Genomic DNA, 27,043 nt, shown 5'->3' with positions numbered 1-27,043 from the left:
TGGGGTTACTTCTCAGCCAAGGGAGTGGGCTCACTCACAATTTTGCCTAAGAACAGAGCCATGAATAAAGAATGGTACCAAAACATCCTCCAAGAGCAACTTCTCCCAACCATCCAAGAACAGTTTTGTGATGAACAATGCCTTTTCCAGCATGATGGAGCACCTTGCCATAAGGCAAAAGTGATAACTAAGTGGCTCAGCGATCAAAACATCGAAATTTTGGGTCCATGGCCAGGAAACTACCCAGACCTTAATCCAATTGAAAACTTGTGGTCAGTCCTCTAAAGGCAGATGTACTAACAAAAACCCACAAATTTTGACAAACTCCAAGCACTGATTAGACAAGAATGGGTGGCAATCAGTCAGTATGTGACCCAGAACTTGATTGACAACATGCCAGGGCAAATTGCAGAGGCCTTCAAAACAAAGGGTCAACACTGCAAATATTGCATAATTTTGCACTCTTTGCATAAACTTAATGTATTTGTCAATAAAAGACTTTGACACTTATGAAATGCTTGTAACTTTACTTCAGTATACCATAGCAACATCTGACAAAGAGGTCTAAAAACACAGAAGCAGCAAACTTTGTAAAAACCTTGTGTCATTCTCAAAACTTTTGGCCATGACTGTACATGCAGCTTGACTCTCATTGCTGACTAAGCCAATCTTTCAAGCCATGTCCTTTTTCCAATTATTGTTGTACTTCCCATAGATTGGTGGCTTTCTCAAAAATCTGTTGAGTGTTGAGTCCAGGCTGTGGGCAGAACTTCTGAACTGAGGTAGCACTTTTTACCCTCTGCCCCTCAACTCTGTCATAAAGGGTAAGAGTTATGATTCATATAAAATAAAATAACCAGTGCAGCTGGAATCCCCCCCCCCCCCCCCCCATCCCCCTTCTGTATCATATGTATCATATAACGACTTCTTTAAATACTGCAGACTTCAAAACCATTTTTGACAGCCATCAATTTGTGTTCCCCTTAAATGGATGAAATACAGGCTGTGTATAAGTTACTTGTCACTTAGTTATGCAAGGACACAAAGAACTCACAAAGAACTTGTAAGATGTTGCTATGTTACATTGTGATGATACATTATTCAAGGCTGAGTGTATTGCAGTATTCCTATTCTCACATGAAGCATGCTACTTACATGAGTACAATAATGGTCTCCAGACAATCTGTCTGCACTGACAACACGTTGCTTACAATACATTATACCTTTTAACCACCCCATTACTGTATTAAAAAAGTTCAAGAGAACATAGTTCTAAAATACTAAACATTTAATAGGAATTTGGACTTGGCCACACAAATGTAAAAGTATTTTTTTCTTAACAGCATTTAAAAAAAAACTTGTTTTTATTTTATTGAAATTACAAATATATTTATGTTGTTATTTTGCAAAGTCTTGGCTATTTCTACTGTATTGGGAAGTGGGGTTGTAGGCAGCCTAAATGTCACTCATGTCGTTAATAGATGTGTCTCTTCCTAGTACATTTAATCAGTCTAAGTAAGATGCAAGCGTATAATGCTTTTTTTTTGTAAATTAAATATTTGTTAGGCTAGCAACACACTACAGTGTTTTCAGCAGATTATCGGTCCAATTAGATGATAAACAACTGATTGGCCTGATATCACAGTAGTGTGTACTCTGGAACGATGAACGATTATTGATCCAATGCACATGAAATCGTTGATCGAGATTTTCAAACGGAACTAAAAATTTAATTGAACGATGGAACAATGTCGTCTTTCAAATTCTGCAGTGAATATACACTCTGCAGAATTGGAACAAATATTTAGCTATTTACCAATTTAACTGTTAGGTGAAGCTGTCACTTTGGATTGTGCAGCATGTATATGAAGGCTGCGCTCCCTGGACAGCCGATGTCACAGGATCCAGGGGCAGAAGCTGACCAGATCCCGATGAAGGATGCGGTGTTGTGGAATCCCCAGACTGTGTCCATAGCTCCAGTGAGCTCCTATCACTGTGCTGGGGGCGGAGCTGCTGTCAGTAGTGTGCTGTCAATTTTTACATTTCCGGCTGCTCTCCCCATGCAGCTACACAGGGAGAGCAGCCGGAGACTGGAGATGCACGAGAAACCGCTGCTTGCCCAGAATAATTACCAACAGTCCAAAATCACTGTATGTAGTTCACAGCATGTATTCCAAAAGACACACTCTTCAGGTGCATAATTTACTGCTCGCATTCTCGGTCATGCTACTTGGGAAAGAGACAGATTCAAAGCCATATGCTTCATTCGTAATACTACTGTATATTATTTACTTATGTCTACAATTACAAATGTGGCTCATATTAACCAAAACCTCTACTAACATTATACTTGTTAAATACTATTAGATGTGATAAACATATTCAGCTTTTGGACCACATGAAGAGTACAGATCTGAAGGTAAATCGTGTGTAGTGTGTACACTTGAATCGACATGCTGATTGGGGCACTTTTTACCCCCCTGTCATTGGTAAAATCGCTTCAACTATCCTGTCATTAGAATTTTCCTGTAGTGTGTACCCAGCCTTAGAAAGACATCTTTGAAGAAGGTTGTATGATTGTTGTAACATGATATATCCTCTTTAATAGCGTCATCCTGGAGCTAGAGGATTATCTTTTCTTTAGGCTAGAGGAGCAATAATGTAACAGTATTTACAAAGTTTTATAAACAAAGCTAAATAACAATCCCAGAACTCTTTTTTTTCTGGGGGAGGGGGCAAGACTTTAAGTATTCTAACCTAGGCATTGGTTATTACAAAGGAGACAAGATCATTTCAGACTATCAAGATATTCATTAAGTCCTCTGGTCTCTGTAATTTCAAAAACATACACAAGAGAGTAATACAAAAGAGGAAGTTAAGGTAGAAGCAGGGCTGCTAAGAGGAATTCAGGGCCCCGGTACAACAACTTCATGGGGCCCCCCTTATAGTGGAGAATGTAAAAAAAAATTGCGCCGCTGCAAAATTGCTAATACATATGTTTGTACAATTGGTAGGCGTGGCTATGCATCAATTGGCGTGGCCAGGCCATACTCCTACAGATAAAAATCCTGCATTGTTGTGTACACCATTGAACGGTCACCAAAAATTAGGATTGTCCCACTAGAATCACAACATTTCACACACTCTGCTGCTCTTTCCTACCTGTTCTTTTCACTTTCACCACCTATGGCTGCAAATTTTTTAGTTGCGGCTTGTCTGGATCCTGGATTGTTGGCGGCCCTATTTGGGAAAAAAATGGGTACATTTAGAAAATTACAGCCAGCCCCGGCATTAAATCAATAGCACCCACGATTAATAATTAGGGATTCCTCTAGCCCCAACATTAAAATAATAGTATTCACATTTAATAAATAAACCTATTTCCCTCCCTACAAACAGCCCCAGCAATAAATAGTATTTACATTTCAGAAATATACCTATTTCCCGTAACCATCACTGCCATTAAATAATTCATAGGCACATTTAATAAAGAGACCTCATTCTCCCCAAACTCATCCCCACATTCAGTAGCCCCTTTCTTCTCTTTTCTTCTGACTTCTCTCTTCTTGCTTCTTCCTTGGTCCTCTCTGCGCTGCTCCTCACTGAATGTCAAGCATGACTTGATGACATCACGCCCAACATTCAGTGTAAATAGAGCAGAGAGGAAGGAGGATGGACACCGGCACCGCGGTCACGTGAGTATATGTATTATTTTATTTATTTTTAATACCATGCTTCCCCCACAATTTTTGTACAATACAAATTGTACAAAAAATGACCACTAAAATGGTGCATCACAAAACTTATCAAGATGTTAGGCTGCCGGGCTGATAACGAACTTGCAGAACGGATAATAGAGGTCTTCACCTATAACAGCCGCCTTTCCCGTTGAGCTTAATGCGCTCACAGGTACTCGGATGCCCCCAGGACTTAACTCCTAGCGTAGTGCAAGTTCATAAGCAACACCGCAGCGAGGCCAGAGGAGGCTGAGAAGATGGTAACGGATGGTCAGACGTAAGCCGAGGTCAGGGATTACAAGAAGGCAGAATGGTCAAATAACACGCCAGAGGGTCAGGGTCACAGGCAAACAGGGAAGTTCAGTGTACAAGCCAAAAGGTCAGGGTCACAGGCAGATAGGCAGGGTCCAAGGTACAAGCAGTGGTCACAACAGCAGATCAGGCAAATAGATATCCAAGAGCAGGTCAGCACAGCACAGGATTGAGATGCTATAACCGGCAGGGAGGCTAAGCCCTCGCTGCCTTAAATACAGCTACCAGCCAATCAGGGCTTTGCCCTAAAACCATACTCAGGTGCAGGCTAATAAATAAATTAACACTATTAATCAACCCACAAGCTGTGAGGGACCTTGCACATGTGCCTGGCTGCTCAGATTGCCGGGGCGCAACAGAATTCATTTCGGCCGAATTCCCGGAAGGGAGAGGGGCAGTGAGTCGCGGCCGCCGCGGCTCCTAACAGAAGAATGGCTTTGAACAAAAAATGCAAAGTAGTGATAGGATAAAAACTTTCAAATATTTTAGGGAATTTAACAAGGGAATGAGAAAACATTCTAAAGAAATGGGAAAGGAAGGATTGGAACAAACAGACTTTCTATGTTAAGTCTATGTATCTGAGGCATGCAAATATTGTAGTCCAAAATATGTCAAACTATTTCTTACATAATAGCACTAGTTTTTGCATCTCACTGATTGGCAAGCAAGTGTTTGCGGATGGGGTGGTTGAGGATTTCCAGAAATTTGTAATTATAGTTTTAGCTACATTCAGGTGTATTAATATCAAATTGAAATTGGATATGATTTCAGGTGGAGTACAGGAAATGATAGGTGGAGCAATTGTGATAAAGGTAATTTTGATGATCTATATGTACTGCCTCCCAGAATAGAGCAATTTCCATACTTGACCACCATATGTAAAGCAGTGTGGCCTCTATTAAGTTAATTTTGTCGCTTACCAATAAATATTGTCCAATGCCATTATTGTGGTTCCAACGCACAAATAAATTTAATTTCAAAATATACTCAGGATTTACAGCAAGCCATCATAACACATAAAATATATTACAATAAAGCAGAGAAGTATAAAATCCAAATACATTACATTTTTGCTAGCGCTTCACCTGGGTCCAGGTCCATGTTGTAGTTTTGCAGTCAGGAAGGTAGAGGGAGCAATGGCCCAGGGAAGCTTGCTTTTATATGCAGCTTCAGTTTACAAAGAACACTGATGTGACTATGTACACAGATAACACTTAGAGGGTTCATTGGTCCAATGTTACCAATGTTCCAGTTGTCTGTTGGTCATAGGTCAGTTCATTTGATCTTCAACAAAGGGTGGGGGCAACTTCCTCCAACTGTTGTCTACATGTCTTCCCACTGAATAACCAGTTCAAAAGACACATAAACAAAGTTCTTTTGAGTATTAATCTCATATTGCTCATAACTTGCAACCGGGTTAATGCTGGTGAAATAAGTTTTAATATGAGCCCAAACTCTTTACCTTTTAGATGACCTGACCCATAAATACTTTTTCTATAGTCTTATCTATATATAAATAATCTCTAATACATTTTACTAATAAATAAATATGGATTGGAACCTTAATAAATGTGTATTATTTACAAGTGTAAGTGCGAACGTAAATGTGTGTGTTGTTAATCCGTGCAATTGCGTCATAACACGTGGCGTACTAATCGCATTCGCATGGTAAAACAATATTAATTAATTTAATTTACTTCATCCAATTATTTCACAGTCATAGACCACCCTTTGATAGTGCAGAAAACTATCACCTTCAAATTTTATTGCAGGGTCTCAGTAGTATGTTTAATTTGTATGTAATGTATGTCCCCTTTACGTATGACCACACTGTCTTTGAATGTTACTCAGGTTACCGTTATAGAGTCAAAATTTTAGAAGCAATTTTCTTTTCCTATGGAACATACACCTTTGGAGCTCGGAGTTAAACTTTTGTATGCCCTTCACCCTCATATGTAATAAATTATCTGGAAGGATACAAGGTACAATAAAATATGTTATGTTATATTAATATATAATATTCTAAAAGTTCCTCATGCCTAGCATGTCCATCTGTCCAAAGCATTTCTTAGCTTATATAACATTTAAACACAAAATTTTCACCAATAACATCATCCTATGTCTATTAACATAATGTAATTTATGATTTCCTTCAACCTTTGTAGTTAAATACACTCTTAATAATATCAACGGGTCTTTCAACAACATTTGTGGGGCAGGCTATTGTCTGTTCATTCTGTCCATTCTCCCAATACTCAAGTTTCTTTGTACGTGCAACAGTGATCGGTCTGCCGAATGTTGGCAGACTTCAAACTAAGGGACCTAGCTGTATTACCTTCCCTCTACTGGCCTCCCATCCCATAATTTGAGTACCTCAGAAATGTTTAGTGGAAAGAGAACTAGTCCTACATAATACAGTCTCTGAGACACGTCAGAGCACACCCAGCATTCAGTTTGGTGTAAAACCTTACCCACCAAAGAATGAAGTCCAAATTATTACTGGACTGGCATCGCTGGATGCACCTCTCTTCAACTATGGGATCACAGTACTTAGAGACACAATACTCCTCAGACAATAGCCCCTCACACTGTCTCCGAGTGTTAGCAAAATGTTTCCTTACCCCTGAATTGAAAAAACTGCAAAAATTGATCAAGAATGGTTTGAGTAACATGACAAAGAATTTGAGGTGTTGACTTGGCCTCCAAATTCCCCAGATCTCAATCTAATTGAGCATCTCTGGAATTTGCTGGAAAAACAAGTCCGAGCCGTGGAGGTCTCACCTTACAACTTAGAGGACTTAAAGGATCTGCTGCCAACATCTTGGTGCCAGATACCACAGGACACCTTCAGAGGTCTTGTGGAGTCCATGCCTCTATGGGTCAGAGCTGTTTTGGTGTCATGAGGGGGATCTATACAATACTAAGCAGGTAGTTTTCAGTACCCAGAGGAAACCCACAGAAACACAGCTGATAGGGCCCTGGTTGGAACTGAACCCATAAGCAAAGCACTGTGTGGCAGCAAAGCTAACTACTGTGACAGCATGCCACTTACCAAGCTGGACACATCCTCCATCTAATTTTATCAACATCCATGATCATCACTAATCTCTTATTATAACCTACCTGCCTTCAATATTGCTGTTTTCACCACCAGTTCTTCATCATCCATGTTTTTTGTTTACTTTTGACATACCAATGGATTTAAAGCTTGAAGACAGAAGAGGACCCCGCAGTGGAATTAGGTGAACAATAAATGTATTTTTTTCAGTGTATTGTTCTTTACAGGTGCACTACAGGTCCCAGTGGGTCCTAGGTGCCATGGCATGCTGATACTTGTAGTTCTACAATTGCCAGCATGCTCTGGCTGCATGAATGTACTGGCACTTGTAGTTCTACAAGCATCAGCTTACCCAAGCAGTTTAGGGTTGCCAAAGCTTGCTAGGACATGTAGTGCACCAGAAAAAAATTAAATATTTTTCAGCTCATTATTAGCCTGCACACACCACACCACACCAGTGGTGAAGGAAGACCCTTGTTTACATCACCTCTCATGGTAGAAATTATATCCACATTTTGAACCCAGTATCACTTTTTTACAGATGACACAAAGATTTCTTCACCCCTGAACTCTATTAGCTCACATCTCAAACTGTCTTTCTGCCATCTGCTCTTCTATGTCTCAAAAGCTTATACACAGAAAAAAACTAAACTGATATTATTGCCTACTTCACATTCCAAATATCTGCTTTATATATCTACAACCAATGGCAGAACCTGTTACCCAAGTCTCCTGTTTCTGGAATTTATTTCTCTCGCTAATATACCTCCCAACCTATATCCTACCATCCCGATTGGAAAAGCAGAGAACGGGGCCAACAGGGGCGCACGCAGGATTGTCAGGGGGCGGTCTCCCAGGGGTCCAGGAGACCTACCCGAAATTCAGGAGTCTCTAAAATAGTCTGGGAGAGTAGACAAGTATGTCATATGTAATTTGTTAGTGTTGTGATCCACAGCATTGTGTAATATATCAGCTCTTTATAAACAAAAAATAACAATCTTAACTTCTAATATCGCTTTCAAAATAAATTGAAGCAAAACCATGTGAACACAAATCAGTGAGTAGTTCTGTTTTCATTCATTTTAATTATAATATTTTATCTACATTTTATAGGCTATAATGAAAATTTTAATGATTATTATTACTATTATATTCTGCACACAGGTAGATCATCCCCGCATACGCACTAGCTGGAACATGACGTCAGAGGTTTATGTCGCGCAGGTCCATTAGCCCATCTTTGGGTCGCCTACTGCGCAAGCGCATTAGCCCTGCGTTGCTTTGCATGTTGCGCAAGCGTACTACGACCTGTCCCCGCCCCTGGCTCTCGTTTCCCGTCAGCCTGGTCGCGCAGGCGCAGTGTGGAGTCGGTGTGATGGCGGCCGCGGTGTTGGCCGAGGGCTCAGCGGTGCACGGTTTTTCTGGGATTATTCATAACGGTCACGGAGTGCCCTCCTGCTCCGGAGCTGGTGTGGGGCCAGCCGCTTGGAATCGCTCACTGGAAAGGGCTCTAGAGGAAGCTGCGGTGACCGGTTCGCTGAATCTGAGCGGCAGGAAATTGAGAGAGTTTCCGCGGAGCGCAGCTCAGCAGGATCTGAGTGACACCACGCAGGCCGGTGAGACAGCCGGGGAAGGAGCTGCAGGGTGTGGGCAGCGGGGAGAGTAGGGCAGGAGCTGGCTACAGAGCTCGGTGAGAGGGGCTGTCCTTCCACATAACATGCAGGTCGGATGACAGGACGGTGGTGGGCCGAGCAGGACAAGGATAGGGGAGAAGCAGCCGGTGCAGACAGGACAGAGCACGTCATGGGGCAGATCTGTCAGAGACAGATTCGGGCTGTGTGTGACAGACATGGTCAGGGCGGCTGCGGAATGGATGGGGAATGAACGAGGCTGGCTGCTGCTGCTCTGTCTGTAATCTATATTGGATCCTGAGGGCCAAATACTGTGTGTGTATTATGTTCCTGTCATGGATTATGTTCACCTCTCAGTCAGTTTTAGTTGATGTCTGTTGGTAGAGTACAAGATACTAGCTACTTGTAAAAAGACACTTTCCCTTCTGTCACTAACAAATACTTGCAAGTATATTAGGATTGTTTTTGTGCAAATTATATGCTGCTATGCCATTAGTAGGAAAAAAATTCTCAGTATTTTAAAACACACTCTAAGGGGCATATTCAATTGTTATGAATCCCCGCAGTGTTAAAACTATTACCGTTATTACGGTAATAGTAAGCTGGCTTTCAGTTTGCGGCTCAGGGAGCTGCAAGCTGAAATCCGGCTTACTATTACTGTAATAACGGTAATAGTTTTAACACCGCGGGCATATTCAATTGTTTACTTTTTTCACCGCGGAGAAAGTATTACCGTTATTATGGTAATATAAGCCAGATTTCAGCTCGCAGCTCCCTGAGCCGCGAGCTGAAATCCAGCGTGAAAAGTACCGCAATAACGGTAATAGTGTGCGGGGCACGTTACTTTAGGCTGTAACACCAACATTGAATATGCCCCATATCACATTTTTTGCAGTACATTTCGTGAAACATCACAACTCATATGTATTTGTTCTTGTATTGGCTCTCATCTATTGCTCTAGCAGGGATATGTCACTCAACTTTACCTCTCTTCTCCTGATCTCTCTCCCTCCCTCCTCTCTAGGGTGTCCGCCTGCCTCTCTGCCATCTCCTCCTGGATGTCCTCTCGATTCCTCAACCTCGCCAAAACAGAACTCATAGTCTTTCCTCCCTCTCATACCTCGCCCCCTTCTGACCTCGCTATCACTGTCGACAACACCTCTATCTCCCCTGTCCCCCAACTTCGCTGCCTCTGTGTCATCCTCGACTCCTCTCTCTCCTTCGGCCTCCACATTCTCTCTCTTGCGAAATCCTGCCGCTTCCAGCTGTGTAACATAGCTCGCATCCGGCCCTTCCTCTCCCAAGATGCCACCAAGTGTCTTATTCACTCTCTGATCATCTCCCGCTTGGACTACTGCAACCTCCTCCTTACTGGCCTCCCCCACTCTCATCTCGCTCCCCTTTGATCTGTTCTTAACGCAGCCGCTAGGCTTATCTTCCTTTCTCGCCGCTCCTCGTCTGTCTCCCCCCTCTACCTAACCCTTCACTGGCTCCCAATCCCCTTCAGAATCCTCTTCAAGCTTCTCACTCTTGCATACAAGGCCCTCGCCAACTCCACTGCACCCTACATCTCCACCCTCCTCTCTATTCATGCTCCATCCCGCCCTCTCCGATCAGCCAATGACCGTCGCCTCTCTTCCCCCCTGATCACCTCCTCCCATGCGCGTATCCAAGACTTCGCCCGTGCTGCCCCCCTCCACTGGAACAAGCTCCTATCAGAACCTGCCCTAATCTGTCCAGTTTCAAACGGGCTCTAAAAACCCATCTTTTTCTTAAAGCCTTCCAGTGTCCCACTTAACTCCCTACCAGATCTTCAGCCTTCATTCCCCTTCCCTTATCCTCCTTCTCTCCCTCCCTCCTGTCTCTCTGTCTGTCTACCCCACCCCTTAGATTGTACGCTCCTTTAAGCAGGGTCATCTCTCCTCCTGTCTTCACCACTTTTAACTCTGCTCTCCAGCTACCTTGCCCTCCTCCTCTAGGACCTTCTTCTCCCCGTTCCCTCTTGCTCCCTCCTCTCCACTCTGGGGGTTTCCTTGCCATCCGTGCCCTCCCTCTTGGGCTCCGCCGTATGCGGGACCTTCCACTCTCCCCTCCACCGCCCCTCTAGCTGTGCTTTGAGCTCGCTGAGCTACTGTGTGTTTTGTTTACTGTATTGTGCTGTCTCACCTTTGTATTGTAATTTTGTTTGTCCCTGTACGGCGCTACGGATACCTAGTAACGCCCTATAAATAAAAATTAATAATAAAAATAATCTTGTACTTAGTAGTAACTCAGAGTCCTAATTTGTACCTTTGCCAGGAAATTCTTCATACATTAGATGTTTACCATTTTATCTTCTTGGATTGCTTAACAAATGACATCTGATGCTTTTATACTTGTCATGTTTCAAGCTGAACCCTTAGAGCTGAAACATTATCTTATAATTTAAATTTTAGTTGGTTGTCACTTTGTGTTTGTTGTATACTGCTAAGGTAACTGTTTTGGGACCAAATATTTTCATACATGTATATTAATGTTTTTATGCAAAGATGCTACTCATCTGGAAATATTCTAATCATAGATTAGACAAGTAAACTTGTTGGTGTTGCCTGGTTTGGGGAGAAACCAGCAACAGTTTCAAAATAACTTTTTTTTGGTCAGCATGACATTGAAAATTGTCATTTGTTTGAAACATGCTTTTGTGTTTTGTTGCTGGTGATTTTTATTCATTTTTTTGCAGTTGCAGGTTTTTGTAATATAAAACGATTACTTGGGCTCTGTTATGTGTAGAGGTTTTGGGAATATTCTACCAGTGGATAAAATTATCTCGTGTTACAACATTGACTTAAGTTTAAAATTAAACTGTATGTGACTTTAGTTATTTACTGAAAAATGTGACTTTTCTTAAATCCGGTTTTTATTTTTTTCTTACTTTGTAACAATATTTCTCTATATGAATTTTAAGTTTAACATTTGTAGTATGTGTGCCTATAAAAAATTTAAATTGTTAAAAAGACATGCAAGTAAAGCAGCCATTGTTCTGAGAGCCTGATTGTGTGTAGTCCATGGGGGTATACTTATCAAAATGGTCACACAGATAACCAGTGCAAAAACATAGCAGTAGAAAAATAATGGCTAACAATACCCTACTTTTAGTAAAACTGCTCAGAGTTTTTACAAAATGTCCTCCAGATAGCGCCTTGAGCTTTTCATAGCTAGGTCAGACCTGGCATATGACCAGAACCAGTTTGTTGCCATAATTGGTACTTACCTTTTTGTAAATGCCCCTTAGTGGGGCTGCAATTAATCCCTACCTACCATCACCATTTCTTCTTTCATTAGCTTAAATCTTTAAAATCTTAAATATCCTTCTACAAAAATGTTCTCTGAAGTGTATGCAGATTTAACAGTAGAAAATCAAACATTATTTACTTTCCACAATGTTCTATGTCTTTATTCTGATTTGACGATGGTCGCTATTTCACTAACGTTTTAACGCTTGTAAAAGCATGTGAACGGGTATATAAACAGAATCTATTAGTTGTAACTACCCCATACTTGTGTGTGTGGTGGTGGCTTGGACTACCCGCAGTGCTATTAAATTTCAATTAATCTGTATATTTAGCAGGCTCACTTGATTATTATTTAAATCTGACCAGACTTTGCAGGATTTTAGTACATTTGTATATAGTAAGACTACATAGTACTATGTAGTAAAATTTTATTTTTTTTTACTTTATTTTAAATCCACAAACGCAAGTCTTTTCTCAATCTTCTTTTAAAAATATAAATAAATGAATAAGTACCTGATTGCCTTAATACATAGAATATGGGATACGTTGGGTCACGTTTACAAATGTGCATTTACCTGTGCTGCACTTATTAAAGTAGAACATTTACATTTTTATCAGTAAAATTATATTGGATATTACAATGTAAACAGAGTTTTCCGCAGGGAACAGTGCACTGTTTTTTATCTGGCTAAATTGGTGGCCTCAGTGAAAACACCATGTGCAAATGTGAATGTAGGATAAGAAAATTTGTTTATAGCAGTATTATTGCCACAAGTAGCTATTAAAGGCACTTGCAGACCAACCGCTTTCAGCTGTGTTAGATTGACTTCCTGAAAATCTCATGCAGAGAGATTTCTGTGTAGATAAAGCTATAAGTGCAACACATGTCTTACTATAGAAGCTGCTAGTTCAAAATTAATTCTGTGATCCCAGTTGCCTTTAGATGTTTAATTCTATATAGCATCATAGTTTTCTGATGTGCTCTGCAGTATTGGAGATAAACTAAATATTCAATGAAACACTGGAACTAATAATGAAAGAAGGTGAGGGGCTGCTGCTAGATATTTTGATCTAATATGTGAAAATTATTGTAAAGTTTCTCTTTTGTGCATTTTAACACGACTTTCAGGGTCAGAGAGCAACTATTACAACAAATGCACAAAAATATATAGTTCCTTCCTTTCAGAAACCCCTTTGCAAATTTATTCTATTACAAAAGCTTGTGAAAAACTTGGTTACAGATGTGCAGCTGTTGTCTGTTATCCGGTCAGTATGCCAGCTTAACACTGGAAATACAGCCTGGCTGTTCTCCAGTGTAGCTTGCACTTTGTTTTGGCATATGAGCGTGTGAGGAAAAAATAAATAATTCTGAGCACAATGACATCCTTCCACCTGCTTGTCAGGCACTATGGGTAATTCACTGCATATAACAAAGACACGCTTCCTTTTTATGTCATAGAAATAAATGTGGAACACTACATATTATATCTTCCTTTTTGCAGGTGACAACTATACCCCCTTGCTACGCAACAGCTGTACACTTGCAGCAAAATTATTGTTGTCTGAGGATCTGTGTTTTGACAAGGAACTACATGTATGTTATGATAGGGACCTCGATCCTTTCAAAACAGTTGTCTACACAGCAGATTTACATAGAAACTTTTACAGCAGGAAAGAACATAAGACCATTAAGTTAGCTATTTTCATCAATATTTTCTATTTTAACAATAGCAACATATTTGTCTCATGCATTTTTTGAATTATTTTACTGTATGTGTAAAATACATTCCACCACAGATGCTGGATGGCTATTGTGAATGATTTCACTGTTTCTGTGAGGGGGGATCTTATGTTGTCTTTCAGTCAATGTGAAATTGTGTCCCTTTATTCCAAATATATTCTATTCTACTATATTAATAATTTTCATTTAGTGGAGTGTTTCTATGATATGAGGTTTATCCATTCTCTGATATAAACTGCACATGTTCAGCTGTTTTGAAGTAATTTCTTAAGTTTTGGTATGCAGCTCCTGCACCATTATAGTAGCTTTTCTTTGAATCTTTTTCTATTTTATAAATGTATTTTTTTGGCGATAGGGGTTCCAGAACTGTACACAATACACAAGGCGACGTCTTACCAGTATAAAGTGGCACTATAACCCTTCCTGTTCCTGCTAACCTCTTCTTCTACAAACAAGTATTCTACAAGTTTTTGACTACACCGCTTGCTTACCTTGATTCATTTCCTCAGTTATTATTGACATTAAATCACCATTTATTCTGTATTTTGCTTTTGGATTTGTTTGTCCCAAATGTATTATTTCATGTTGATGAATTCAATTTAAGATTCCACACTTTAGTCAATTCATCTATGTTCTCTAAATCACTACACATTTCATTTAATACTTTTGGGATATCAACTGTTATAAATGTATCTACCAGCTGTAAAAAGACATGTATTGCCTTTGTAGTCTACAAGTAATCTCCCTAATGAATACATTAAAACAAAACAGGACCCAGGATGAATATCTGAAGTTTTCCAGTGAGTTGTTTACAATAATGTCTCCTGTCCTTTAGCCAAAACTTTATCAATTCCACTGTCTAGTCAATTCCAAGGTTTTTGGGTTTCTGAATTTATTCTGAGATTTGTTTTCAAATGCCTTCCTAAAATCTAAATGAGGAATCTACACTGAGAAGTGTAGTCTGTATGTAGTTCAAGCTAGCAGCCTTAGCTTTTTTATTATTGCACTCTAACCAGCTGAACTATCTAGCCCATGTGTTGTCTTATTTAAGATCAGTGGAAATAAACAAATCTTATACCTTTTGCGTGGTAAATATATGAAGCTGAGAGTTTTCCGGCGAGTTTGAAAAGTTGAGATGTTGCCTATAGCAACCAATCAGATACTAGCTATCATTTACTAAAATGCCCTAAATAAATGATAGCTAGAATCTGATTGATTTTTCAAACCGCCGGAAAACTCTCGGCTTGGTACATTTCCCCCAGTCTGTTCCCTATATGGCAGCTTCTGCTAGCCTTGTATATGGATGTATAAGTAATAATTTCAGGTGAAGGCATATTCTCGGTGTATGCAATATTATATCCCTGTATATGTTTTTGCAATTTATGGTATAACTTTTCTTCCTTCTTGAGCTGTTGGAATAATTAAAAGGATGCAAGTCCTCAAAAATGTTTGATTATTTATGCCTCGCAGTGTACACACAAGACATTGTTTTCATCTGTGCAGGTTATGCATAAATTCATGGAGCTTTATCTCCCGCTCCTTAGCCTGCTCTTTCATATTTTTGGGCCTGAAGCAAATAATGAGATGGAGTTGGACGACTTCTCTCCCCACAATGCACATTCGCAGTTATACCAAATGTCCCATCACTCACGTTCACAACTTTTTAAGTGCATGCTCTCTTATCACGTGTTGCTGTGATTTATCGACCCCTAGACCACACCAACAATTTCTTGAACACTTCTCTGCATGGCTCCCTAATTCTCCTGGATCTCTCTGCTGCATTTGACACTGTTGAAAACTCTTTTCATACAACCGCTACTATCCCTAGGTCTTCAAGACACTGTCCTATCCTGGTTCTCATTCTATATATCTAATCGCTCTTTCATTGTTTGTTTCTCTGGGTTCACCTCTGCTCCACTTCCCTTATCAGATGAAGTACCACAAGGCTTGGTACTAGATTCTCTGCTGTTCTCTATCTATACCACTTCCCTAGGAAAACTAATAGGCTCGTTTTGGATTTCAGTATCATCTCTACGCAGATGATACCAAAACTTCTCTATCCTCTACTGATCTCTCGCCTTCTGTGTTGTCCCGCGTTACTGACTGTCTTTTTGCCATTTCATCTTGGATGTCCTCTCGCCAACTCAAACTCAATCTTTCGAAAACAGAATTAATAATATTCCCACCCACAAACAGAAGTTATCTACCCAACATTTCTATTTCTGTTGACAACATGACCATAAATCCCACCCTACAAGCTCGCTGTCTAGGTGAGATCCTTCACTCAGAACTATCTTTTGTTCCCCACATTGACTCTGTCTAAATCATGTTACATACATCTAACAACCATTTCCAGAATGCGCGAATATCTTACACAAGACACTGCATGAACAAATTCATGCACTCATCATCTCCCGCGTTGACTATTGTAATTTCCTCCTTACTGGTCTTCTCCCAAATCAGACTCTCACCCCTACGATCTATTTTGCACACAGCAGCTACATTTACCTTGAAAATCGTTCTTCCACCGCTGAGCTACTCTCAGTCTCTACATTGGTTGCCTGTTTTTCACCGAATCAAATATAAAATACTACTAATATATAAGGCCATCAACAGATCTGCAGCAACATACATCTCCAAACTTGTCTCAAATATATCTCCCAACTTGACACCTCCATACTGCACAAGATCTGCGTCTCTTAACCACTCTCGTTACATGCTCCCATTCCCAACTTTTTTTGGGCTGTACCCACTTTGTGGTCTTCAAGCGCTCTCTGAAAACTAACCTCTTTAGCCAAACTTATAATATTCCTCAGCCACTCTCATAAACTCATTAGGTTCCCATATTACCACCTTTTACACAGTTCACACAAGACAACAACCCTCTGACCCCCTGACCAATATTGCTGTGTGACTGTATCATATAGCTTACTAATCACATTTTCCTTTGCACTCTGGCTGAACCAATATGTAATATGTAGAACTTACCCTTGTGTAGCAAACTCCCATTGTTCCATAGATTTTAAGCTTGCAGGCAGAGGCAGAGCCCTGTTACCTGTCTGTCTGTATTACCCAGTAATGTTTTATTACTGTGTTTGTTTCCAATTAAACGTGCTAAGGAATTTGCTGGCTAAATAAATGTTGGTTATGATGACCTGTTGGGTCCTTGTCACGCCCCCAGTATTGTCATACCTTGATCCTAACGAATTCACCGCAAGGAGGAGATGAAGGAAAAATGAGGAAGAGTATGTATTTTTTGTAAATGGTGAATAAATAAATGTAAATACAAGCAGTCTTAATAAGAACACTCATAGAAAATACGTGAGGTCCTAAGAGAAGAATATTTTCCATCATCCTAATTCTCTTTTTCTTTTTCCAAGCTGTATTAAAGCAGCAAAAATAACACTAGGGCATCATGTGACAGATTTGCTTCAAGCCAGGTTTTCTTGAGAAATGGGATAGAGAGTTTGATCATTGGGGAGACCATATTTTCTGTACATGTAAGATAACTACAGGTAGTTTATTACGTTAAAAACTTTCCAAAAAACAACAAATTAAAGATAAAGTTCAAGAAGGCCATTTAACCAAAATTGTACAGTGCAGAATATGTTGCTGCACTCATTGTCAGATCGCATTCAGATTTGGTGATTTGTGTGTGGCAGCACTTGGATCAACTTGCACAGCTTTTTAAGCTTGCAACACCCTGATATCACCGATGTAAGCAATTTGCTAGGTTGCAAGATCAAGTAAAGAAATCTTATTGAAATCGATTGGACCATTACCGATTTATGGTGGAAAATACAGTCAGAAGGTGTTTGCTTTTGGCATGTTAGTGCAGTCTGAAGAGGACCGCACTAACAGACTTCTCTTAAGCCTAGAAATGATTCAGGTGCTTTACCCATTGGCCAGATCTTGTCCATTTTAGCTACACACATATTTGGCTGAATTGAAGGATAATCCTGTCGGTCAGCACTCTGCTTTGGTGGCAGAATCCAATTCTGTGTGGGCACCCTATGGAAAATCGGGAATATTAATGTGTAACATGACGTCCTCCAGTATTCCGGTTTCCTCCCACACTCCAGAAACATACTGGTAGGTTAATTGGCAGTTTGATCAGTTTGTTCTGCTGGATAGAGTGAAATACTATACTTTGCTCTAAAAATCTTGGGATGGAAACCGCAATCATAGTAGGAAGTTAGGCTAATCGAAAAAGAACTGAAGTCCAGTCCAACAGAAGTTTGACATTTTAATAGACTGATATTTAAGTGGACCTTTCCCATAATACAATATTATCCAGTAAGTGATATGTATCTGAGCAAGCAATTGAGGAAAAAATGCACAGAGCACAAGAGTGAAAAATGAATAAAGTTGTCAGTGCTTTTTCTCACCAACATTGATCTGTACATACATCAAATAAAAATAAAGTATTTGTGCCATTTTAGCCTTGTTAACTGTGAAGCCGTTTGTACATAACTTTAACTTAATTTCAGTGTTTAGCACATTCATGTGACATTTTAGTAATTCTTGTTTATGTACCTGAGCAGTTATAGAGTTTGAATATTAAATTAAAAACAAAGCTGCGATAAATGCCATCCTGTTTAATGTATTTGCATATTATGCATGGTATCAGCAGAGATGGCAAACAAGCTAGTCAGCAGCACCACCTCTTATTTTATTACATGTTTAGTATATTAATTTATATTAGCTTGGATAGTTTGTAAATAGTGAGCGGTTATGAGATTTGTCCTGTTCACTTCTGCTCTAAGCTAACTGCACTTCTGAGTATCACAGCTCTCAGCTGTTGTCAGTGTCAGCCCACAGATTCTCCTGTCTGTGTGCACAGCCAATGTGTGATTCTGTAAGGTTCTGGTTGCTCCTGTAGACATCACTGAATTAGGCACAGTTACATTTCCTCTGAGATTAGGCAGCAATATATAGAGATAGAAATTTTTTTCTTTCTCTTCCATATTGATTTGATCTATGTCTTGATCTCATTTGATGTAAGGTCAGCTAAATTTGTACCAGTGTGATAAAACCAACAAACCTTAATTCTCCACAATCAGACTTGCAAATATTGTAACTAAAAACAAACTTTTGTTTACAGAACCCTGGGCTGGTTTTACACATGCTCTGAATTACTGGGTAGTTCAAAAATAACATATTATGTAACTGTATGCTAGGCTGCAGCATATTTTAGTTGGTGAGGAAATGGGTTTGACTTATTATTTTGTTCCCTCTAAATATTGTAACTAAAGAAAACACAATCCATAGGTGGTGGAATAAATGAATTTACATCCATATGTACATAGCCATAGTAATAAGTATGTTGTGCACCAGTAATTATTTAAAGGCCAACTGCACTTCTGTTACATTTTTTTGCTACTACACTGCAAACTATACTGGCATGTGTGTTTTATGTGTCTTGAAATGGATTCTCAAATTAGATTTCATATGGATGACTAGTTTAAAAGGTTGGAGGGTTTGTCATGCGTGTGTGTGTGTGATCCCTCTTAGTAATTTGGTTGTTATATATTGAAATCCTAAGCCGAGTGTTTGGGATGGTAAATTGGATGATGGAAGTTTTTCTCTGTATTGTACAGTTTGGTCTTCATGTTTTGTAAATTGTTTTAGTTGCTTCTGTATGCATAAAATGTCTAGTGGTACCAGAGCATTTCTGAAACTAAACATGTTAATCAGTATTCAAATGCATATTTTGTCTAGAACCAGACAGACTGCTTGCAGTGAAACTCCTAGCTTGTTTTCTGTTGATGTCATGCTTTGGACTTCTGCCACCCCCCCATCCTCCTCCCAATCCTTTGCATTTAATTATATATTTATTTGGAATGTTGATATCTGTTCTGTTATGTGTTCTATCCTAAAGAAGGTACTACTGAATGATATTAGGGTTGATGAAAAGCAGAGAGAGAGTCTTTAGACATAATTTTTTTAGTACTTTATCACAGTTTCTTACGAGGCTGAAGTCGGTCAGCTTCTTATTCACTTATTTAGCAAAGGTTATTTTTAAAGGATTAAATAAAGTTGGATCATTGATTTCACATCAGATTAACACTAAAGGGCGTCCCTTACACAAACTGCAATAGTATTCATTGTGACTCAACAAGGATTTAGGCATGAAATCAGGGGGCAAATGGGCAAAGTCACCATATTTAATCATTTTGATAAATAGCTGTAGTTTTGCAAGGGTTAAATGCCATTGTTACACAAAATTGACAATGGAACTCAACACAGGGCGGTCCGTTACATGCAAAAAGCTTGCATTTTGCCTGGCCCAACACAGTTTTGGGCATGAAATCAGGTAGCAAAGTGGGCACAAATATCATTTTTATTATTTTGAATAAGTAGCTGTAGTTTTGCAAGGGTTCATGGTTTTTATTAAAAATTGCAACAAAAATATATCCTGTAACACTTTGTCCAAAATAAGAGACTATATACAAGATCAATGCGTAACAAGGACCAATAGGAATGAAAGTTCATATTTATCTTGAACACCCAATTCTCCTACAATTCTACCACAAAAACTACTGCGTCATGTTACAAATAAGATAACACTATACATCAAAGAAACATGACATCCTTTAACACAATGCTCTGCATTACAACAACCCAGTGACCAATCTATAATACCACCCACACATCCCTTTATTGTCGGGAAATGAAAACAAACTTTAAATGTATGTAAACCTTACAAAAAAATACATATTTCCACAAAATCGAATAGTGAAAGAACAGGATAGATAACCAAGAATCGAGGGACTGCCAGATAGCTACCACTTAAGGAGGTCTCAATCCCTGCTAGAGTCTTTCCCAGCTCATAGCATCCATCCGGCCCCTCTCCATTTCCATTATTTTCCAAACCTCATGCAGAATACTATCCGCCACCTCACTACAGGGAAGGATTTTGCCCTTAATGGACACTAAACACTGTGCACTCCACGAGTAAATTCTAACAGCTGCACTAATTAAAAAAACAAGTTCCTAAATCGTAATCACCTCACCTTTTCAGCTCCATACGTCAGGGTAAATAGGCCCCAAAAGACAGGGAAGGCCTAAGGCGTGGTACACTCCCTAGTAAACTTCTGTATTAAAAGGACACTGAAGGAAGAAGTGGTCCATTGTCTCCACCTCCCCATAACATTCCTCCCATGAATAACCACGATCGACACCCCTATGCTTCAGGTTCCTCTTAACATAGAGCCTCCAGTGAAACGCAAGCCAAATAAGATCTCTAAACTTAGGAGGAATCTGCTGCAGAGGAGCCTCCCCCTCGTTGGGTAGCTGGCTTCCGAGTTTAGGTGACCCCTTTCTCACTGCATGGTTGGATGGGGTCACGTAAAAAATCTTTTAGTATAGCATGGATACCTCTCTGCCTGTGTGGTTCAGGGTTTGAATGTGACAAGGAAATGGCAGATTGAAGTGGGTGAGGCACAAAACCACTGTTGGAGGGTGTTTGAGAGGAATATTTTGCGTACTCACTTTGATTTACTCGTGTTACTATAGGATTACCCAGGTGATATGTACTCAAAGGGTCTGTCTTTGGTGAATTCCAAGCAGATTCCTGCTACGTTTAGAGATCGCACTTTGCTTGTGTTTCACTGGAGGCTCTACGTTATGGGGAACCTGAAGAATTAGGGGTGTCTGATCGTAGTTGTCCATGGGAGGAATGTTATGGGGAGGTGGAGACAATGGATGACTTATTGCTTCAGTGTCTTTTCTATATAGAGGTTTATAGGCAGTGTCCCACGTCTTAGGCCTTCTGTGTCTTTCGGGGCTTAGTTACCCTGACTGGGTGTATTTAAGTGTTATGGCTAGTGTTCCAATCATGAACTTCTAGAACAAGCAGTAGAGGTCTTTGCCTATGGCGGCCTCCTAACCCGTAGAGCTAATTTTGCTCACAGGTACTCGGATGCCATCAGGTCTTAACTCTAAGTCAGGGGTAGGTAACCTGCGGCTCTCCAGGTGTTGTGAAACTACAAGTCCCAGCAGGCCTTGCCAGCTATCTGCTGGTTTATATACTGACAAAGCATGCTGGGACATGTAGTTTCACAACACCTGGAGAGCCGCAGGTTGCCTACCCCTGCTCTAAGTAGTAGGAACTTATGTTTGGAGACTATAGTGCCGGTAGTAGGAGGAGATCCAGGAGACAGGACAACATGGAATGGTCCAAGATACAAGCCGAGGCAACTGGTAAACAGGCGAGGTCCAGTAATCAGACAGAGGTCAGGGCAACAATTGTACAAGCAAAGTTCTGTGTTCAGACAAAGGTCAGGACAACAAGAGAGCAATTAGGGTCCGGTAATTCAGTCAGAGGGCAGGGCAACAGACAAGCAGGCAAGGTCCAGTATTCAGGTAGAGGTTACAACGGGAGTCAGTCAATTAGAGCAAGAATACACTGGAGCAACCTGGAGCAGGACAGCAACTAGATAAACAGAAGATATAACCGTCAGGGATGCTAAATCCTCCCTGCCTTAAATAGTACTGTCAGTCAATAGGATGGTGTTCATGGAGCGCCGCGAATTGTTATGATGTAATGTTTTGTTCCTGTTGATCCTTTTTACCCTTTGTTGTTTATAGTATATTTTATTTTGGGCAAAGTGATATGGGATTTATTTTTGTTGCAATTTTTTAATAAAAATAAAATCAACCCTTGCAAAACTACAGCTACTTATTCAAAATGCTGAAAATGGTATCTGTGTCCACTTTGCCACCTGATTTCATGCCCAAAACTGTGTTGGGCCAAGCAAAAGACAAGTGTTTTGCATGTAACTGACCACCCTGTGTTGATTCCCACTATTAAATTGGTGGTGGCTCAGCGACATTTAACCCTTGCAAAACTACAGCTACTTATTCAAAATGATAAAATATGGTGACTTTTCCCCCTGATTTCATGCCCAAAACTTTGTTGGGTCAGGCTAAATACTATTGCAGTTTGTGTAAGGGACACCCTTTAGTGTCAATCTGATGTAAAATCAGTGATCCAACTTGATTTAATCCTTTAAAAAAGACCTTTTCTGAATAAGAAGCTGGAGCGTGAATAAGAGGCTAACTTCAGCCTCGTCTGTTTCTTCTCATTTTCTCAAACATTTTTCCTTTTCCTATTTATGGCATCGTTTTCTATACCTTTTTAATCTGAATGGAGCTTGAATGCAGTCTTTAAAGCCTAATTTACTTTAATAGGTTCACAATTCCTATGAAGCAGCATAATTGCAACACAAGTATCTTTAAAAAGGAAATTTTTTCTTGGTTCCTATTAGTCATGATAAATGACAGCATCAAATAAATCAAATAAATAAGAATAAACCACATTGTGACTATTCAGTTTAACGCAGATGAAATCCTTCAGGAATATGTTGAGGTATATGTGCAGGGTGAATCCCACTTGTCCTTAGCAATGAAGGTGTTCAAATATCCACAAACTCCCCCCCCCCCCTCCCCCCTCAGGGAAAGGAGGCGTCTGAATGATGTAATTGAGTACTCTGGCATGCAGTCTCCTGCACTGCAGAAAAATATACAGAGCCAGGGAATGGACGAGGGCATAAAAGTGCCCAATCTCCCCCATCCTGGCACCTACACACTCAAGGCATCCTCTTTCAAACAATGTGGCCCACTTGTAATTATTGTTTGGTCATACATTAATGCCCTACACTATAGAAAACATGGAAAGCATGATGTGGGAGAGGTTTGTAATGCAAAGCTATCCTCCGACTTGTCTCCAAGAAGATATGGACACCTTCATTTGAAAGAGGATAGTCCACTCTTTCAAATGACGTGTCCTGTTTGTAGTTATTTTCTGATGATGAGCATAGCACCCCTACACTACATAAAGCGTTATAAATATAAACAGGATTATAATGTCCAGATCTCCCTATCCTGGCTTCAATAAACTCAGGGGTTTCCATATTTATTGCTGTAGGTTGTAAGTTTTTAAAAAATGGTTTATCCCTATTATTCCTACACATTTTATGTATTTCTTTCAAGACCATGCAAACTAGGTTTTCATAATAAAATATATGTGCTTGAAATTTTGTATGTAGAATCCAGATGTATGCTGTTTTGCAATGGTGGATTGAATCCCAAGAAACAACCACACAGTATTTCTTAGTGGTGTTCACACACACACTTGCTTTTAGTTTACTTTCTTGCAATTAAAAATGTGTATATTTATTTATTTTACCTGTTTTGTGTACAGAAAATTTGAGTTATTAATCAGCTAGCCATATCGTTCGCTACTGTTTCCTCTTAACTTAAAATAAATTTAGCTTCCCTTAATCCCTGTAGCATTGTCTTCCATATTACCTTTTTACAGATCAACGATCCCTTTCTGTAGCACTGAAGTTTCACTTTTTAGAGTTGTAGAATGCATTTCATTGTCTCCATTCACCGAGAGCTTGTGTGTTTCTCACCATTTACAGTATGATCGTGTGTATACTGCAGTGGCGTCAGTAATTCCAGCCCAAAATGAAATTTGCCTTGAAGTTCTGCAATTTTTGGGATGTACATATAGCTAGTTATAAAATGAATTTTACTACATGCACTGCATTTTTAGTATTTACTGTAGTATTAATTACATACACTGTATCTACCATCAGTTGTTGGCACTGGTGCTCCAATGTGGCCTACAGTTTGTTTTTATAAACTTGAGATTATCTGGAAGATTTCCTCCATTGATTAGGGCACAACACATTCCTCTTAGTTTTAGAAATTGACTCAGTTAAATAGTAGTCTAGGGTATATGTAGAGCAGATTAGATTGTTATAACGAAAAATCAGTGAGTTACTTTGTCATTTAAATATTTTAATATAAGATTCTGTATGTTACTGAACTTGGTTGTCAGCTGTCGCACGATAAGGTTTTTTTTTTATGTCTTTGTGAAGGAATTGGAATTTCCCCTCGGGTTCTGCACATTTTTTTCACTAGCTGTAACACGTTATGAAAAGTGAAATGTTTAAGGACTCGTATACAGATGCCTGCTAAAAGCATAGACAAAATCTTGTGCTTTAAAAATAGGATTAGTTTAAAGCGAGCACAACGTTCGCTTTGTAACCATTTCAGAGTTGCTTGCTGCGTTCATGAATGTTAACGCTAAGTACACCATGCTACATGGAGACTTTGAGAACACTTTTTGAATGATCAGTTAAACATACAGACCAACCATAGTGTAAAATGCACCAAAATTAGAATGCTGCAGACAACTTTGCTATTGACACAAAGCAAACGTGTATGTACAGGTCCATTCGTCTATATTTTTTACACCATCAGTCTTTAAAGACTAGTAAATGCCCTTTAACAATTTGCGATAAACACCTGATAATTGCTACTTGTGTGTCTAATGCCTTAGTCTTTTAGGTGCTCTGTGTAGTCACACATGTCTTAAATAGTTCAATGTGTATGATGCTCAATAACGGACATCCATTTTGGTATATGTTTACAAATGAGTTTGTCAGGAGTATTAAAGCAGTCAACCACATTCCAAACAGTCAATGTTTTAAACAACACAGTGATGCGCACTTGCATATGGAGTGGCTTTTTGGTATAGAAAATTATCTCAAACTTATTACTGATCTACCACACCTGGATATTTATTTTATATCTGTGTTCTATAGAGCTCAAAATAAGTTTTGTTTGGTATGTCATTTTCTTTCTGTATTCCTTTTTATTTTTTTATTTTTTTTATGACAAAAAAAAAAGTTGTATGGTATTTAGTTATGACTCCAGCTAAAAAACATAAAATATATTGTTTAGTTTATAGTTGTTTTTAGTACTTAAAATACTCTACTTGTTAGTGCTTTTTAGGATTGCATTGGTCAAACAAAGTTCAACATATTTTATTATAATTTGGCCACTTGGGGCATTGTTCAATGATTAACTTCTGACTATTTTATATAATTTGACCAAGCAATCCGTATGAAGTATTCAGATTTTGTTAATAAATGCAACTATACAGAACATTTTATCTGTGCAGAATTGCTTGTGCATGTATGTTGTTTTTTTTATGAAAAGAAACTTCCTGTAAACTAGATATATCACATTTTAAGAAATGTATATCAAGCCACTCTAGTAGCACTATATTGAGAATCTGCAGTAATGCCAGTTTAGACCTTTGTGGAAGTATAATTAGAAGGCATTATAATACTAGGGGCTCAGATACCGACATAAACCAAGAAATAAAAAAAAGTCATACATTTTAATGGTTCTCATTTTGGATGTGACATTTGAAATCGCCAAAACAAGTCAGCTAAAGAAAGTCTACTGTGCATGTCGGTGTTGGTGCTCAAGATTCATTTTTACTAATTGCTCTTCTGAAGACTGATCATTCTCTTATTTTTCCATTTATGGTTTTCTTTATATTTCAGATCTAATTTTCACTTTGTTGATACTGGTCACTTATTGACTGTCAAGATTCCCCGACCCCCATCTTAAAGGGTTACTACTGAGAATTGATTTAAAAAAGAAAAAGTTTTTGTCTAACTAAAACAGTCATTGCAGTCCACAATTTTTTTATTGTTGGTTACAGACTGGGGTAGGGAGTGTGAGATCTTCACAACATGTCAGCCTAATAGCTGCGATCGCCATGTCAGAGTCCACAAGTGCTGATTAAAGGCAGATTTACTTTTTCAAGTATTATTCATATTTTCAATAAGTTGTGGTACCAACCTAAAGGTTTTAATTAGGCAAAGCTGGATGACAAGATTAATATCTGGCACCTTACATGTGTGAAATTCAGCTTCAGTGTCATTGGGTCCTGTTAGTGTAGTCGGTGACAACACAGAGACCAATAGGGTAACAGAAAAATGAAACACTTCTCGTACTCCCTACCCTATCTGCTTACATGGATTTAAATGATTATTTACTATTTTTGTGTCTGTCCCCTATACTATTTGGTTCATGGAAACTTTTCATTTTAGTGTTGCCTGTGCTGTGAATTTGGTGCACCGTAAACCTGTTAATGGTGTTAAGGGCTGTGTACCCCATACTGCTATGAATATAATACATACATAAAACCACTATTCCCTCTGGATTTATTACCCAAGCATGAATATATTCTATTGTATTTTTGCCCTCTGCTTCATATTTCATATATCTTGTAACATTTCCATGTTGCCTGCAAGCTATTCCTGTGTTCCAGCCACATAAAGATTGCCTTTACAGTGTCCTACAGGCTGTGTTCCAGCAGGACACTACTAATTGTGGAGAGGGGAAATATTCATGAAACGTTCTATGTTCTTCTAATAACTCCCCCAGGCCATCCTCCACGCCATGACATCATCTGAAAC

At 39.3% G+C, this 27,043-nt stretch overlaps 1 protein-coding gene across 9 annotated transcripts in view; it reads left to right on the top strand.

Annotated features, from left to right (window-relative positions):
• Positions 1 to 8,443: 8,443 nt before the first annotated feature.
• Positions 8,444 to 27,043, top strand: part of LRCH3 (leucine rich repeats and calponin homology domain containing 3) — an 80,820-nt gene continuing 62,220 nt past the window's right edge. For 5 of the 9 annotated variants that reach the window (XM_075202394.1, XM_075202396.1, XM_075202398.1 and 2 more), the window contains exon 1: positions 8,445 to 8,723. In XM_075202394.1, coding sequence (XP_075058495.1) covers positions 8,483 to 8,723 — 241 coding nt within the window. In that variant the 5' untranslated portion in view covers positions 8,445 to 8,482. Of the gene's footprint in view, positions 8,724 to 27,043 lie in introns of all 9 variants that reach the window. The other 4 variants (XM_075202393.1, XM_075202399.1, XM_075202395.1 and 1 more) reach the window with 2 other exon arrangements.

The sequence above is a fragment of the Mixophyes fleayi genome, chromosome 3, assembly GCF_038048845.1.
Source record: "Mixophyes fleayi isolate aMixFle1 chromosome 3, aMixFle1.hap1, whole genome shotgun sequence".
Classification (NCBI taxonomy): domain Eukaryota; kingdom Metazoa; phylum Chordata; class Amphibia; order Anura; family Limnodynastidae; genus Mixophyes; species Mixophyes fleayi.
This window is presented reverse-complemented; position numbering and strand designations above follow the sequence as displayed.